General features: G+C 31.9%; 1 protein-coding gene across 2 annotated transcripts in view; it reads right to left on the bottom strand.

The window, feature by feature from the left end:
* LOC145277878 (uncharacterized) overlaps nt 1-18,800 on the bottom strand; it is a 127,294-nt gene that overhangs the window by 64,216 nt on the left and 44,278 nt on the right. For both annotated transcript variants that reach the window (XM_080129866.1, XM_080129867.1), the window contains 5 exons: nt 16,755-16,789; nt 11,443-11,558; nt 10,063-10,250; nt 7,127-7,570; nt 4,836-5,348 (listed from right to left, as the gene is read on the bottom strand). In XM_080129866.1, coding sequence (XP_079985992.1) covers nt 4,836-5,348; nt 7,127-7,570; nt 10,063-10,250; nt 11,443-11,558; nt 16,755-16,789 — 1,296 coding nt within the window. The remainder of the gene's footprint in view (nt 1-4,835; nt 5,349-7,126; nt 7,571-10,062; nt 10,251-11,442; nt 11,559-16,754; nt 16,790-18,800) is intronic.

Below are 18,800 nucleotides of genomic sequence, written 5' to 3'. Positions count from 1 at the left end.
AAGGAAGACTTCCTCAACGTGGTTACTAGAATTGTGGTGTGGTGCATTTTCATACTTATCTCTATTTAAGAGGTATAAGTATTAGAAATGCTTCAATTACAGACATAAAGAAGTTGTAATGGAATTGCTTTGTGATTCTGACGGATGCTACAACGCAAATGGCTCAAATAAGTTATCCTCTTTCTTTCACTGGTTCATTTCTATATGCTTTCCTCCTCACTTCACACAAGAACATACAGACTCAAAGTATTTTCAACCAATGAATATCGTTTCAAACTCCAAAAAGTAACACATCTATGTGAAAGTAATAAGCCAGTGTGAACTTAGAAACTCTTATAAAACTTGGTCAACAAAATCTGTTTTCTCCAGACTTCTCAAACAGGACACAGTACTAAAGGACTTCAATCACATATGCTCAACAATGCCCTCCCATGTCTTGTGTCAGAAGGCAAGTCACAAAGAAATCTTTAATGACTCACATACAAGCTTTCCTCATTTTGTGCACACATCCTTACACACTAACAAGAATCAGGCAAACAGACGAATTACTCCTCCCAGCTATACATACATTAACAAGAACAAAGTAAACCAACACACATACACAATGCCATGCTGCCAAATACTCATATACGTGTATTACATACATTCACATATTATTCACACTATAAACATTTTGACAAGTGACTACTAACCCAACTTTCTTTACAAAACATAAATTTGCATAAATGAATATTTACTAATTGAAAATATTTTTTATTCTTATAAAATTATAATATAAAAATATTTCATCATAAAATTTTGTTTTTCTCCATTTTTCATTTATAAAACTCTGTTTATGTTTTAGTTAGCACTTGCTAACTGGTGACCCTTCTATTCTTTTAATGTTTCATTTGTTTCCATTTTTCTATTTATGTCTTTGTATATTCTTCATTTCCTTTCTTCACGAAAACATAACATTTATACCCAATTTAAATTAAATGTTGGTGTGGTTCTTGGTACTATTCAAAAATGCTATTGTCATCCAAAATGGTCTCTACTAAAGCTAGGGACCACATTACGAAGTGTTTTGTAATCCTCAGCATACCAAAACGTTCAACGCACACACAAAGGTTATTCAAATTTGACACATGAAATTAAAGGAAATAAAAGGCTAAAAGAAATCAAATTCAAATTCTGTATCTGCACATTCAAAACTGATTTTGAATCTTTCTTTTTTTTTTTTTTTTTTTTAAATTTATTAGTTATCATAAATGGTAATCCAGTTCATTTCCAGTTCAACACAACTTCAAACATTACCCTTATTTCACGCTTCATATGGGAACATATTGCAAGCCAGTGTTGGCAAACACACACCATATAATTCAAAGTGCATGAGGCAACACAATACCACTAATAAGCAAATTAAATTGCAATGTGTTATTTAAAATAATAACATTTTCTGAACATTCTATATCTCAGTTAATTCTGACTTAAATTTGTTTGGTTTAGACTGGATAAAGGAATTGAATTTTCCGATAGTCATCTCAAGTAATTTTTTAGCATCTTTCTTTTTTTCTTGATTAGAAAAATATTTCATAGAAATAGTCAAGGCTAAAGTTAGCAATGTTTTTCAGGAGAGTCTGGGATTCTGTGACAAATAAAAAGCGACTTTTAATTAAAGTTTGATGTGAAATCAATCTTAAGACCCAAATATTTAGTACCTTATGCTGCCCTTGATATAGTGAGCAAGGAGTTGAAACATCTGCAACAAGAAAGAGTACTAAAGACAACCTGTTACTCCACACTGGCAGCTCCCTTTATTGTTGTTAAAAAAAAAAAAATGAATGGAAGAGTTAGAATATGTGTGGACTATTCAACAAGATTGAACAATTCGTTAGATGTATAACAGTACTCGCTACCTTTTTTGCAAAATTATACTGTAGAAATTGTTTTGCAAAAATTGATTTTCCTGATGGAGTCGACGAGTCAAAATACACACAAGGGACTAGTTAGATTCAACTGCCTTTTTTCAGAAACAAACCATCTCCAGCTATATTCCAGCTTATGCATGCAATGTTAACCAGACTGACAGGAGTTGCAACATTTATTGATGATATTGTTATCAGTGCTATGCAAAATGAAATTCCCCATCATTTGATTTCATTATGAATTTAATATAAAAGCTGAGAAATGTGAATTTTCAGACACAGATTGAATGCTTGAGGTTTATTTTTAACAAAAATGGTCGAAAGCCAAAACTAGAAAATATTCCAACTATTAAAAAATTGTTAGCACAATATCAAAGCATTATGTTCTTTCTTTGACATGGTTAGCCACTGCAGTACATTTTGCTAGAACTTCAAATTTGTGCAGCTCTCAACAATTTTAAAGGGAATATCATGGAAATGGTCCACTGTGTTTCAGTCTACCTTTGATAAAATTTTTACATTCTTCAGATATTTTGTTCATGGACTACAACCTATTCATGTACATCATTGTTGTTTCTGATTTATTTGATTATGGAGAAATTATTTTACACAGCTTTCCTGATGGCAGCCCCAAAAAAACAATAGCTCATACATCAAGTTCACTTACACCTGCCATAATCATGTTTACACACGGGTTCCCATCAGATCACTGAAGTTAAGCAACGTTGAGCTTGGTCCTTACTAAAATGGGTGACCAATTTGGGAATTCCAGGCGTTGTATGTAGAAGGATGTCGACACTTTGAGAAAAACATTTTTAATGGACGTCGACTATAATTAAATACATCATTTCATAGTAATTTCTTTTCAGTTGTATCTATATGATAAATTATTGTTGATCTACACGGAATGGCTTCAATCAAAATTATTGCTGTATCGTATCATACACAAAATACTACTTTATTTCAATGATTTTACTGCTAGTCAGCTGGGTTAAAAGTATTTATTTGGAATAGATCCAAGTGGAGTAAGTTCAACAGAGAATATTCCACAGTAGTGGTTGTAAAACATGCACAGGAATGCAACAGAGGTAAACAGTGCAGGGCCTGTTAGGTTAGAAATTCTACTTTGCACCCTGTCTAGGAGGGAGAGGCTAGTAGCTGGTGCACCAGCCCAGATGTGACAACAATATTCCATACAATACCAAATGGTGTCTTTATACAAATATAGAATACTGGCAGATGTGAAAAGTTTTCTACCTCAATAGAAACAGCCTATTTTTTCCAGCAGACTTGACAGCATCTTCTATCTATTTATTCCACTCTATGTTGCCCAAGAAGGTTAGTCTGGGGAGTTAAAACATTGGATTATCGAGAAAGGTGCTGTGACAATCAGTAGTTGGAAAGGTTTCTTATAGTTATTAAATGAAAGGGGTTTTCTTTGTCTTGATAGTTTTACTAAACGAAGGAACTTAATTATTAGCAACCTTAAAACTAATATAGATATTTTATGCGGGATAAAAATAACATTTATTAATATTGGATGACCTATTACAGTTAGTTGTACTTGAAAATCCATCATGTAGGTTTCATTATGATTTCTTGTAGTAGTGGGTTATCACAACCTAATGCTTTCTGAAACTAAATAATCTAAAGGGTACTTGTACAGTTTAGTCAAGACATTAAAAAATGAAAATATCGAAAAAAAGGGTATATTGTATGTATCCGTTATGGAATGAAGTTCTCAAAAAAAAAAAAATTTCACTTAATTTCATCAAGTAGTTTTTTTACAGCAAAAACAATTTGTTATACCGAACAAAAGGTTTGATTTTTAGGAAGAAAAGCTAGTATTAAAGATGGGGAGAGAGAAGTAAGAATCATTTTTTGTGTGTCTAATCATGTTATTATGTTGGTCAATCTGTCATAAATTTTGTTTGTTGATCTGTCACACTTAAATTTGAACTAGCATTTCCCCATTAAATGCATCCAGTGAATGAAGACACCTTAAGACTATCCGTTTTTGTTTTTCTCGGTTTTTGATTTATTCTACTGAGGACGTGATGTAGTACATGCACTGAAGTGAGCACTCAAATCCAGTGATCTTGTACTAGACTAGTGTAAGTTCAAATGAACTATAAAACAATATGAGATTTATCTTTGAAAACAGATACTAATATACAAATCGAGCAGGTAGAAAACAAATATAAACAGTTATATATTATTTTATATTAGCAAAACAAAAATAAAGAAAAATCTGTATGATGTATATACTTGTGACGAAATAAAAATATATTTCAGAAATCTCATAAATTGGTCAGGAAAATCAAATTTTATGAGTAACCTAAGAGCAGCTGTCTTGTCTGCCATTTTGAAAACAATCTAAAAAACGAGGAACAAAAAAAGGGCACTTGTACAGTTTAATCAAGATATTAAAAAATGAAAATATTGGAAAAAAGTTTAAGTTGTACATATACGTTATGGAATGAAGTTCTCTGAAAAAAAAATTTCACTTAATTTCATCAAGTAGTTTGTTTTTTTGTTTTTTTTTACAGCAATTTGTTATGATACCGAGCAAAAGGTTCGAGTTTTAGAAAGAAAAGCTAGTATTAAAATAAAGATGGGAAGAGAGTGTTGGCGCTTTAAATTGAGTTATCTCCCCGTGGCGTGTGTTAAAAAAATTCAAAGAAAGCTACCTTCAACGCGCTGTCATAAAAACGTTTTTTTCCACTGTAAAAAAAAAACTACTCGATCAAATTAATTGAAATTTTTTTTTGGAGATCTTCAGTTCAAAACGGATATGTACACTATAACCTTTTTTTGATATTTTCATTTTTTTAATGTCTTGATGAAACTGTACAAGTACCATCTAAAGTTACTTAAAAATAATGCACATATTTTAAATGAAAACAATATGTAAAAAAATGTACTAACCTGATGATAACTTTGAGGAGGCCTGGAATCATCTCCATTCATCTGTTTTAACTTGATTGAACTTTTATGATTATCTTTAGTCTCTGCTGCACAAAAAGATTTATTTTCTATTCTCAAATTTCCTTTCAGTTTTTGTTCATTTTGTAATTTCTCTGATTTTAACAATTTTTTCTTTGGGATTTTATCACTTTTGCCTTTCTTCTCCAATTGGGAAGATGGAATATTCGGCTCCAGTTTACTACAATGAGGTTTTTCTGCGACTAAATATTTATGATATTGAGTTGTTTTACCACTTGAGTGTTGGTAGAAGTCAGAACAGACTGCAAGTGAAACAGGATGATCCTGGGGATGATTGGCTGATGGTTGCTTGCAGGATGATGGAATATCACAGTTCCTATGGAAACATGGACAGTGTTGCCTATCATGACCACAGCAAGGATTGGACAATGGGACTGAATGTGAACTGGATATTTGAAAATGTCCAACAGGAGATGTCTGAACTTCAGCATTTACCTAATTTAAATTAAAAAAAAAGAAACAATATATCTTTTTAATCATTATTGAGCACGAAAATAGATATAAGGTTGGGGAATGAAAATTAAATTAATCTGTTTTTAATCAAAAAATGAATACTATAAGTGATTATAACTAATAATCATGTTTCAAAAGTTTTGCAGATGAAGATTGATAATTTCTATTATTTATATTATTCAGATTATTCTCACAACGTTTCAGCCAATATAACCTTCAACATTCTTCAGATGCATCTTGTCGAACTTTAAACAGGGGTAGCTGGCTCTTGGTCCGTCAGTTATGATCAGGTAGAAAGCTAAAGTAATTTGTAATTGTTTTTCTTAGCATTGCTCGCACTGAAAATTAAACCTTCAACCTGCAGGGGATTGTCACTTAGAACTAATAAAAACTTAGCACTTTATCCATTACGTTATGCAACCATAAATAAGACATATATATATGTAGATTAAACATGCAAGTAAACACAGTTTCTGTACAATAAAAATGTGCACATTTTTATTTAATGGATAAAAAGAAAAACATGAAGCAAGATTTATATGGCGTTTTGGTGCTTCTACACTATTAAAACAAAATTTTGTAGTCGATAATTGGAGTTTTCAGATAAAAACCAATGGTTTCTACTGATTTTTTTTTTTTTTTTTTTGTTAATTCTAATAAATTACAATGTTAGGTTCCAAATTATGCAATCAATATTACTGAATTATTAAAAAAAACAACTTTAATCATGTTAGCAGGTGAAAAATTGCAGCGATCTTGTTTTAATAAAATAAATCAAAACAGAAAATTACCTTTTGAACTCTCGTGCCTTACATAAGCAAATACGATCGTTTTCTTGAAATATAATTTTCTACCTTATCGATTTTTGTAATTTTTGGATATAATCATCTTAAAAATATGAGGAATACGTAGACACCAGTGTTTTCATGTGAAATTCATTATTACGATTTCCGAAATTTCGTTCTGATAGTGTAAAAGCGCCGACGTTAGTAACCGTCCCCAAGGCAAATCTATTTAGTTAGATCCCATGCTGGCGACAAAACTTTGAGATTACTTTATTACTACAGGTAATAACTCTGATCTATAAAATAATTTCTGCTTAAAGGAAGATAACTCAGTTTGCTGCTACACCATGTATTACGTAAACTATGTAAAATATATAATTTATTGAATAAATACTGTAAATTTGATGGGATAATTCTTTGATTTTTGGTAATTAAAAGAACTTAATATGTTACCTTGTTTACAAAGAGAAATTCCCTATAATAAATTTTGGGCAAGGACCCATGTTGACACGGATTGCATAATACTCTACAATATCCCTTAATATACTAAATCTTTCAGTAAATGAGTGAATGGTTACCCAGAATTCCTCCTACATTAAAAAAACTTATGATGTAAGTACCTGTAATGGAACAAAAATATCATATTCCAAAAATCACATAAATTGATCAAGTAGTTTTATTTTTTTTATAAATAAAAGTTTTTTTAAGTAATTAATCGTAGACATTACAAGGCTGAATTATTGTGGAGATATTTGTCCTTGTTTCTTCAGGATGACAACGCGAGAAAGTTCCTTTTTGCTTAATCATAAACTTTGATTTTCTTAGTTTAAACTAAAATTAATTGATCAATTTACGTGATTTTTTGGAATTGGTATTTTCGTTCCATCATGGTTACATACATCTTATAGAATTTTCTTTATTTTTGCTTTTTAATATGGAGGAATTCTGAACAAAAACCAATTAGTGAATATTTACCTTCTCTTTCTGTGATTCTGAGACTATTTTTTGATGATGAGACAAATTTTCACTTATCCTCAACTCATCAATTTGGAATCGATCATTTTCTGTTCCTAAAGGTCTGTGTGGATGCAGAGATTGTGCCTGCTCATTATTGAGATAATTTGCAGATGGGATATCTGAAACTGAAGGCCTAAGTAGAGAAGATTGGAAATCTGGAATTGTGAAAGGTTTTGAAGATGTTCCTGCTTGTTGATAGTGTGGATTGGATATGTCCACAATTGTTTGAGATTGGCTGAAAACTGTTTTTTCGTACTGTGAGATTGGAATATCTGGAACCATATGAATTTTGGAAGTTTCTGTTTGCATATACCAAGGTACTTGCAGACTGATATCTTCTGGTAGTTGCTTCTTGGATATAGCAGGATTGATTTCAGATGGCATTTTTACCTTTGAGGGTATCTTTACAGATTAAAAAAGAAAAAAAGAATAACAAGATTTAAAATAATCACAGTAAGAAATAGCAAAGACCAAAAACACTAATAAAGTTGTTTCCAGTTAGTAAACTGAGTGAAAAATCTAATTTAAAAAAAAATGATGAAAATATTAAATTCAGTCTGATGAGTAGTAGTAGTAGTAGTAGTAGAATGTTTATATTTGAGAAAATAATGAAAAGGATAGCGACTGTTTACCCTGATAAAAAAAAAATATTTTCTAAGTTTCCAAGATTAATAAAATATTTTATTTTAACATTGCGAATAAAACAGTTGCATTTGTGAGTGATTTTTCAAAGTGGCCGCGTTATATCATGACCTATGTGAATATAGATTAAGACCATGACAAATGATGTCATGCTTAAAGCAAATATATCATAGGCAACATCATATATATCCTCATATATGCCAATGTGGGGTAGTCATTCTGAGGAGATTTTATTTGGTGGTTGAATACTGTTATTTGGAATATTTAGTTAGAGAGACCTTAGACACTGTCTAGTAGGCATTCAAGTTCTTTCCAATAGGTATTAAGTTCTTTTTAAACACGGGTGTCAACTAAAATGCAATGTTATATACAACATAATACGTTTGTAAGACAAAATAGTTAACATTGAAGCATCTTTGCTATTTAACAAAGAAAGCAAATTAACTTGAGGTTTGTGTTGATCAGGAGACAAACCAAATGAAAACTAATTTCAAGAGAAAAAAAGAGGATAAATAAATCAAACATAAGTGAATTATATAAGAAGAAAAAAGAAAGAAAATGTTTTTAAGTAAAGACAAGAAAAATGAAAAAATTATTTATTTTCTCAACTTTGTTTTATTTTCATTAAAAATTATTTAAGGCCACCATAAAACGGTTGAGATCCTGTGGAACAGCTGGATGGAGTTATAACATTTCTTTTTTGAATTCCTATAAAAGATTTGATTTATTCTTTCACTATATAAAAACTTATTTTTAACCATTGAACCTATGAGAAATTGTATCAATATCTATGCATATACAGAGTGACACCCTCAATATATACCACCCACTGAATCATTAATAAAATTCACAGTCCTTTCTCCAATCTATCCATACTCGATAGAAATTTGGTAAAGTTATAAGTGAATGGATTTACACCAGTTCTCATTAGATCACCAAAATTAAACAACATTGAGCATGGTCAATACCAGATGGGTGACCCTGTTAGGAATAGCAGGCACTGTATTTAGAAGGACGTTGACACCTTGCAAGATCCGCAAAAACTTAACGTTGTCATCTCCTCTGACAAAGATATACATGCGACTGGGGATCACTTGTGAATCCCATGAAACTTCCTCCTTTGGAGGAAGCCAGTTCAACTCGCATAAGGTGAGTGCCACTTCAGTACAGTAAAATACAGTAGTATCTTGAGAAGAAGCTTTGGTGATGTGATATATGGCTGAGTCAATCCCTTTTTCTAACATTTGATTTTGGAGGAAATACATTTCACTTTCAGGTCATTTCCTACTTATGTAAACTTTTCTTCCTAACTGCTAGTATACTACAACCACTACTACCAACACCACTAAAATATTAAAAAAACTGGCAAATTTGAATAATCTAAAATCAAAATTAAATTCATACCTATGTAATATAGGGTGAGCCACAACAAAAAATGACACCCATGAAATCATTAATAAAATTCACAATCCTTTCTGCAATCCAACTATATTGGGTACAAATAAATTTCAATCTATACCTGGCTTGCCTACCAAATTTAAGTCAAGAATTTCCAACAGTCTTTGTTTTATCACCGTTTAATCATAAATTCCGAATATGCATCTCTGCATTGCAAACATACATGGATACATGTGAAATTGACAATAACTCTGAAACACGCCTCTTTGGTTACTGACCCGATTTTGCCATGATGGCCCTCTTCAGTTTAGAAATAGTTTAGGGATTGTTTTGAAAGGCAATATTTTTAAGATAACCACACAGATTTGGATGCTTATAGTCCAGTGAGTGTGAAGCTCATTCAGGATAATATCTCTTACTGATGCAAAAATCACCAAAGAATCCCTGCATATCACTGAATTAAGATAAAATAAAAACTGAAACTTGGTGGGCAAGCCAGTCATAGACTGTGTTGTGTCATGGAACAACAGTGAAAATAAGAACAATCAAGTCGAGGTTCGGTTAAGGAACAAGTGTATTAACAATAATATACAAAGATAGGAAAGCGTGTATATCTGCTGGGCACTCGGCTAGCAGTTGAAGTGCAGTCGCATCTCTCTCACTGGTGTTGGAATTACTAGCACTAATTATAGTGCTAATCGGTGTAAATTCCTCCGTTCAAGGAAGGCCGGTATAACAGACTGAAGTTTATTTCTAGAAATTAATGTGTATTTTATTAATGATTCCATGAGTGGCGTCTGAAGGAGGAAGAATCTATATTAAGATATATGAGATGTCAAAATGTAGAAAAATACCTGATGTTGGTTGAAAACTCTCGTTGGTAGAAAGCCTTGTTTGTCTGACTTTGCCTGTTCTCTGGCCATTTGTATCCTTCGTTTGATTCGCCACTGATAAAGAACATCTTCGTTCAGGTTAGTTTTCCAATACTGACTAAATGGCAGATCAGACGCATAATTATGCAGGATATTATTTTCTTTGTTATCTGAAGAATCGAACACAACATTGAAATGGTATCATTTATTATTTGCAATATTCATTTGTTATTTATTTGTCAAGGGAATATCTTCTTTTTTCTTATTACATAGGAGTCACTACTTATCAAGGCCCAAGACCATTCGAGGATAAGGGTTCATTGATGGTACAGTAGTCACTGAGACAACAGCGTATTAATAGCTAGTGGTAGAAATGGGGAAGAAATGGATTATTTGAGAGGTGGGACGGCTCAGCAAGAACTTATTTATATTGGACTTGAAGATGACCATATTGTATTACGCCAGAAAGCAGGCAAGCAGAACAGAGTTCCACAGACGGGCAGTTCTAGGAAAGAAACTTTGTTCATGGAATTTGCATTTAGATTTCAGCACAGATAGAGAGTGGAGGAAACTGTTGATGGTCGTTGTAGCTTGACGCATGTCTTTTGGGAAAGTTTGGCAAGGGTATAATAATTATTAAATACCTACAGACACTAGTGTTTCATCCTTTTATGAATCATCAGTGCAGGATATCACAATTAACACCAGTCGATAGATTCGAACCTGGCAACAGAAGCCATCTCTGGCTTCATTAGCAAGGACTGTAGCCAAATTATATATTGAAATGCTCATACCTTTGGTTCTATCTACATGAAAATTTTCAGGCTTTTTGAAGATTATAATACTATTCTATGGTTAAAATTTTATGACAATTGGTAAAAAAGAACCTATATTTTCAAACTAATAAAATATGCCCAAATTTGCCTACATCTGTATATATAGTGTTCTGGCAGGCTAGCTTTAGTTTTGCTGCTTAGGGATGAATTTTGCTCAGTTTTTTCTGGGTTTTTTTTTTGCTTGGTTGTCTCACTTGTGGCCTTGCCAGGCCATTAATATATATATATTTGAAATGTTAGAGCAATTTCTGTAGGAAATCTTTAGTGGGAGAGCTCAATGTATAGCAGAGTAAAAATAAACGTCAAAAGAAGAAAAAAAAAACAACCAAAAACTTAACCCAACCTCATTATAAATATATTTCAACCCAATAAGGCCTTTTCAATTTGATTCTGTCATATACATATATATAGAAAGAGAAAATATGGTGCAATCAATAAGTACATAAGAAATGTAAATTCCAAAAGTGATTTCTAAATTAAGCAAATATTAAAAAATATCTTTTAATACAAACAAAATAAAATTTACCTTGAATATGAACAAAACTTGGTTGAATCATTTCTTCTGAACTTGCATTCGTTCCTGACCATCTCCCAAGACCTTCACTACTCACCAGATAATCAGAGGAATCAACACTTGTCTCACTAGGAATGGTAAAAAAAAAAAAAAATAGTAAATTAATTTATATATTTTTTAAATGTTTCTGCACTCTCCAAATCCTTTCTGTGGAAGTCTGTTTGGTGCTATTCAGCCTGGCATTGCCCGGCTGTTTGGAGATGTATGTTGAGCAAAAAAAAAAAGGGTAAATTTTTTTTTTCTTTGACCCCTATTATGACCCCCTTGACATTTATTGTTTTGGGCTCAAATCAAGTTATCAAATTAGATCCATATCCAAGGAATCTACATCTAAAATTTCAAGTGTTTATACCCAAAATTGTCGGTAGAGTTTTCAAAGGTCAAATCGTTGAACTTTAACCCCTTAACAGCCAAATTTCTGGCCGAAAATGGATTACAAAGATTTTCCCAAATCTCAGTACCCTGTATATCAAATTTCGAGTTTGTAGACTGAAAATTGACAGAGTTATTGCGTTGGAAAATGTACACAGAGACACAGACACCTTCACTTTTATATATATACTAGCATTTCAGCCCGGCGTTGCCCGGGTGTTTGGATGTGTATGTTGAGCAAAAAAAAAAAAAAATGTGGTAGTAGGAAGGCAGGCTCGAACCTGTACCACGAAGAAGGAAAAGAACTACCACCCCGCCCCTGTTGAAAAGTGCCTAGTTAAAGGTGAAGATATTAATGTTTTTAGCCAATTTTTCGATATTTGTCGTCTGAAAGTTCAAACTTCAAAACGATACTGATCTTGAGAAAATCCATTACCTCTGTCGAAAGTGTTGGGCAGACATGCAAACATACATACATGCATACATTTATATATTGATAACTAAAAATTTTCGACCCAAACCGATGAAAAACCTTGCCCTATTTCTGAATACCCTTTATGTAAAACTAGCGAGGGGTACCCGGCGTTGCCCGGGTGTTTTTTGGGGTATGTGAAAAAAAGCCGAAGCGTTGACGACACGCAGTTGGAAAATAGTAAAGTGTTTTAAAAAAAACAGGTGTGCGTTTTTGATTGACGCGACGGCGATAGGTATTCAGCAGTTATTTTGTGCGGGACAGTTTTGAATAAATGGGTTTGTTTGTTTTTAAAAACCCGCTCCCTCGTCTCGATATGACGAAGTCGACATTGAACAAACTGGCTTTCGGCCTGTGATTAGAGTCGAGTTTTGCTTTTTTTTATACCGAAAAGCGAATGTAACGCGTGCCGATGCGGGAAATGTGGAATAATTAAGGTTTGAAAGTGAATAAAATTAAATAGAGAGGCGAGCTCCGTGGATAATTCGTAGATATTACAATTTATAGATGATATAAAAAGTTTTAAAAAGTTGTGAAGCGAGCAAGCGCTTGTTTGAAAAAAGCCTTTCGTGGACATCGAGGAAAAGCGAACATACATACATACATTTTCGCTTTTATATTTATAGATTTCAAATGTTTAGACTAGAAATTGCCTGAGTAATTTGGTAGAGACTGCAGAGGCCAAATTTTTTTTAACTTTGACCCCTATTATGACCCCTTAAAATTTATTGTTTTTGGCTCAAATCAAATTATTAAGTTAGATCCATGTCCAAGGAACCTATATCTAAAATTTCAAGTGTTTAGACCCAAAATTGTTTGGTAGAGTTCTCAAAGGTCAAATCGTTGGACTTTGACCTCTTAACAGCCAAATTTCTGACCGAAAACCAATTACATCGATTTTCCCAAATCTCAGTACCCTGTATATCAAATTTCGAGTCTCTAGACTAAAAATTGACAGAGTTATTGCGTTGGAAAATGTCCACAGACAGATTCACTTTTATATATATACTAGTATTTCAGCCTGGCGTTGCCCGGGTGTATGGATGTGTTTGTTGAGCAAATATATAAAAAAAAAAAGTAATAGTAGAAAGGCAGGCTCGAACCCGTACCGCAAAGGAGGAAAAGAACAGGAAAAAAACCCTGATGTCTTTGCGGTTACGACCACTGCCAAACCTGAAGTGACTCATGCTTAAATTAAGGCTAGATAATCGAAAGGAGAGGATAACTTTCAAAAATATCGGCGAAAAAAGCGACCTCCCACCCTTGTAGAAAAGTGCCTAGTTTAAGGTGAAGATATTAATGTTTTTAGCCAATTTTTCGATATTTGTCGTATCAAAGGTCAAAGTTTAAAATGATACTGATCTTGGTAAAATCTGTCAGCATTCTGTATATCAAATTTCGAGTTTGTAGACTTAAAATTGACAAAGTTATTGCGTAGAGAAATATAGACACACAGACACGTTCACTTTTATAGATATATAGATAAATATAGATTATATATAAATAATGTAAAGAGACTTATTAATTTTCCAGCTAATTTACATATGCGTTTGTTGTGTTTGGATACACGTGTAAATTACATGGCCATACTGAAAAAGAAAAAGAAGTCACTGTTTTTTTAAATGCTCACAGAGATATGAAATATTAGAGGATGGTTGAATTAATATAGCATGAGAGAGGGAGCAAGAGAAATATATAGATAACCAAGAGAGCAATAGGTCATTTGTTCAGTTAATTATAAATTACAGCTAATTGAAACAAGTGAAGCATGCATGGTTCCCCGTGAGTGCACAGTGAACAAGGCATAAAAAATCACTAAGTTCAGCATTTGCCCCCTACCCCCCATTTAGCCCCAAAAGTCCCCAGGAGACGTTAAATCCTGGTCAAAATGAACAAACGGTGCAGTTTTAGTCCTTAACATATGTAAATTTGAGTTTTGCACCATGCAAAAAAAAGAAATGACTAAGTCTATTATTTGTACCCCCCACACACACACACACGCGCACACATTTAGCCCCAAAAGTCCCCAAGGCCTTAATATATTTAAATTTGAGTTCAGCACCATGCAAAACTGCTGAATAGACATACACAAAAAATTTTGGACAAATATGGTAAAATAGTCCCAAAAATGGAGTGGTTTTATTCGCCCTAAAAGCGCCCCTGGGGCACACCCAAGAGTTATCACGAAGTATAGACAAACAAAATTATATAGAAATTAGTTAGTTACAACTTTTCAGAAAGTTTTATAAAAATCCAAGGCATAAATTATTTTTTAATAAGCACAAAAGTGCCAATTCATCGGCATAGTTATTGAGAAAAGTGCGGACGGATGAACGGACAAGGGTGAATTTACAGGTCCACCCTTCTTTTGTTGGTTCCCCAACAAAATATTTTTTAAACATATTTCTGAGATCAAATTCATAAAGTAAGTTATAATTCAGTATGTATTCTTTAAAGTATATAGGGGAAAAAAACTTTAGTATAATCATTAAATTTAGCAATGTTTCTAAATAAAAGTACTTAAATTAAAAGGTCAGTGTGCACTAGATTACCAATTAAAGACTTACTTTTAAAAAGTTGATTTTTAGAAATATTCAGCTTCGTTTTGAATGAATATCACATTTAAAATTTTTTAATGCACGCAATAATTTTATGTGTGTGCAAAAACAAACATGGCGACCAGGGAAAACAATAGGGAATACATTGGATAATAAAGGTCTTAATATCATAAAAAATACTTGTTGGTGACAATTTTAAGTGTGATATTTGTTTAAAACAGAGCTGAATATCCCTAAAAATTCACTTTTTTTTAAATAAGTCTTTAGTTGGTATTCTAGTGCCCAATGACCAAATTAAACTAAAACTTTTGTAAATATTTTATTTAAAAAAGAAATTACTTTAAGTTACACTGACATTTGTGTGTTTTAAGAATGTTATTTTTCAATGTTTCAACGCATATAATATTTTGTGCTGCTGTAGTCTAACAGAGAGACAAACAAAAATGAACTCTATTGAATTTACAGCCATTCTTATCATTTTCAATGTCATGAGTACCCATGAATGCGGCAATATATTATAAGCTTTTTATTATCTATCCAAAGTACATTAAAGTTTGTTTTTCTCCTTTTGAAGTTTGAAGTATTTTAAAATATATTTATCAATCGATAGTTGGTCTTTGGTTCCTAAACACCTTTTCTTTCCGTCTTTTTGTCCAATCTGTAGTAAACCATTTACTTTGAATACATTTATTCATTAATGTATTTGTACAGACTATATTATTCTATTTTCTTCATATATAAGTGAAATAGCAAATATACTGTAGCTACATGTTATTATTGGGAAAGCTGTATTTTCTATAAGAGCGCTATAAATTAAGAGCTGTTCTTTTTTAAAATTGCCGAAACAACCCCAATGTAAACAGCTGATCCCCATTAATATGATGAGGTTTCTTGTTATTCACTTTTTTTATTATTGGTAATTTTCAATCGGTAAGTTTGCTTATTCAAGTTATAATTCTACAATATGTTGAATTTGGTATTGTACATAGGAATTTGAACTACATTTGTTTTATTTTTATGACGCTCATAATAGTATCATGTAATAAATAAGATTTATCATCAAAACAATACAAAAACTACTTGTTTGTTATTGAAAAGTAACAATATCCACTATGTATTGCTGATCATGATTGGATTTTTTTTCTTTGCCTGGAAAATTTTCTTTAACTGGATTTTTTTTTTTTTTTCTTGCTTGAAACTACATATTTTTTATTTCAAGAATGACTCTACACTCAAAACTAATTTTTACTCCAGTAAGATAGTGGCTTATCATGTAAACAGTTGGAGTCTGTTGCATTGATGACACATAGCAGTAGTTCATCTTCTCTTCTTTTTTAAGTAATTCTGATTTGGATAAACTTTTGTAACCCCTAGTTTTTTTGGTCATGGTGTCATCAAATATAGGCACCATTGATTCTGAAATTTTTCATATTTCTGGTACGATTTGTATACAACTTTCATTTTCTACTAATTCATCTCTCCTGAAAGAAGCCACATAAATTGTCAAAACAATTATTAGAAAATATTTAAAAACACTCATTTTGTCGATTTCTTAAATATTTTGCTTCACTTTTTTCTTATCCATCTTGACTTATTAAAATGTACTTGAAATTTGTTTAATTATAAAACAATTTGGTTAACTATAAAAGTAATTAATTAATTTCATTGAAATCGTATAAATCAATTTGTTAGAAAATTTGATGGCTTTGTTAATATTTAAAAAAATTTTGAATTTAGAGGTACAGTGAAGAAGAAGAAGAAGAAGAAGAAGAAGAAGAAGAAGAAGAAGAAGAAGAAGAAGAAGAAGAAGAAGAAGAAACAAATTAAGCATTCATTTTCAAAATAAAATATATTTTACTCACTCAGGATTTCTTTCTCCTGGTCTTTCAGAGTTATGCTTTAAAAAGAAAACAAAAATAATGGATTAATAGATTTTTTACTTGGTTGCACACAGAATTAGTAATACTAATTAAATATTCATCTGTGTAGATTATTAATATTAAAAGATTAACCTTTCAAAAAAAAAATAAAATGCATGAAAAACAATTTAGTAAAATTCTGCTAGTTTTGTTTTACTTGTAAGCATTACGTACAAAAGAAATACAGTGGAATTACATGCAGATTAAAAGATTGTAATAAGTTTGTGTGCAAGACAATAGAGACAGGTGTGAAAAAAAAGTGTGAGACTGTTCTACAGGAAATTTATAAGAGAAACGATAACTGTAGAAAAGTCACCCAAAAAACAAGAGCTAGAAGACTACATGAGGCCTCTGTTTAAGAATGATGTATCATGTAATCAATAGACCCTGTGAATTTTCAATGTAGCTCAAAAAAATAAGTCTGAAATGCCAGATCTAGCAATAATGCCTGGAATGATAAAGAAAATTTTGATTGATTTGAGAATCATAAAAAAAAAAAAAACAAACAAACAAATAGCATAAGCAACCTACTGAATTTCTGGCTGAAATAACTAACAACACTAATAACCACTATAGTGGCTGCTTCATCAGACTATTGAGATGCCGCACTAGCATGGTTAGTAAAATATGATACAATCCTCATACACAAAACGAGTGCGACACAATGCTCTAATAGACCCATCTGTTGCCTTACTAAGACTTACAAACTATTCACTGGCCTGTTGCAGACACAATCTATGAACACCTCTTGTTTGGAGCATACCTCAAAACAAAACAAGCAGGATGCAAGAGGAAGTGTTTTGATACTAAGGAATAGTTGCTAATTAACAAGATCATTCTTATAGACTTTAAGAAAAGGCAGAGAAACGTAATCATAACATGGATAGATTACCAAAAAACATATGATAATTTGCCCCAATCATTGTTACTACTATGCTTTGAATTATATACACATGTGTATGTATGTCAGGGGTGTGAGTCCCGTTATAGAGGCGTTGATTTAATTTGAATAAAATAACACATCAAGTGTGCTTGAAAGCCAAATCACAATCAAATATTATGAAAATAAACAAATATTTTACTTGTTTGCAATTTATAATTTAAATATATTTTGGAGTTAAACTCTATCCTCAGTATTTTGTACATCTTTTGTTTTTTTCTTTCTTTTTTTTCTTCTTTCATGCCATGTTGTAAAGTTGGAGAAAGAAAAGTCAGTTAATAAAGATCCACGCGCTGTCTCTCAGCTGTTGTATTTTGAAATATGCATATTATATATATATATATATATATATATATATCTCTGGTAATCAAGAAAACCGCATTACATATAAAGATGTGGCAAACAAACAAGACACTAAGTCACATCAATTGAATAATTTGTTTAACTCTTTTACCTGGTGAGAGATCCACTATGTAAACTACTGAATAATGATGGAATGCCTACAACTTAAAGAGTCACTAACAAAACGAAAACAAAAGAGTCAACCACCTGTTCTTTATGAGAGACTTTAAGCTGTATGCCAGCTCAAACACTGAATTAAGTTAACTCCTGCAGGTTGTACATACCTTCTTCAGAGATATTGGAATTTGGTTTGGACAAATGTGTTAAATGCTAAAGAAGATTTGCATAGAACACATACAGCTTAATGAAGAGAATGTCATCAAAGACGTAGAAAGAGCAGCAACAATACAAACACCTTAGAATAGATTATGATTAAATTCAATGCAGCAAGATGAGAGAACAAAATAGCAGAGAGTATGTAAATCATGTAAGAAAAATTTATAAAATACAGCTTACAAATAAAAACAAAATAATTGCCATCATACATGATAACATACAACTGTGGCATTATTGAGTCAACACAAAAGGACATTAACATACTAGACATTAAAACAAGAAAATGTTAAGACTATATAGAGCAATGCACTGAAACAAGTGCCTACCAAGGCTATATCTGCCAAGAGGAGCAGGTGGTATATGTCTTTCAG

The sequence above is a fragment of the Euprymna scolopes genome, chromosome 6 (genome assembly GCF_053919585.1).
Source record: "Euprymna scolopes isolate OS-2025 chromosome 6, ASM5391958v1, whole genome shotgun sequence".
Lineage (NCBI taxonomy): Eukaryota > Metazoa > Mollusca > Cephalopoda > Sepiida > Sepiolidae > Euprymna > Euprymna scolopes.
This window is presented reverse-complemented; position numbering and strand designations above follow the sequence as displayed.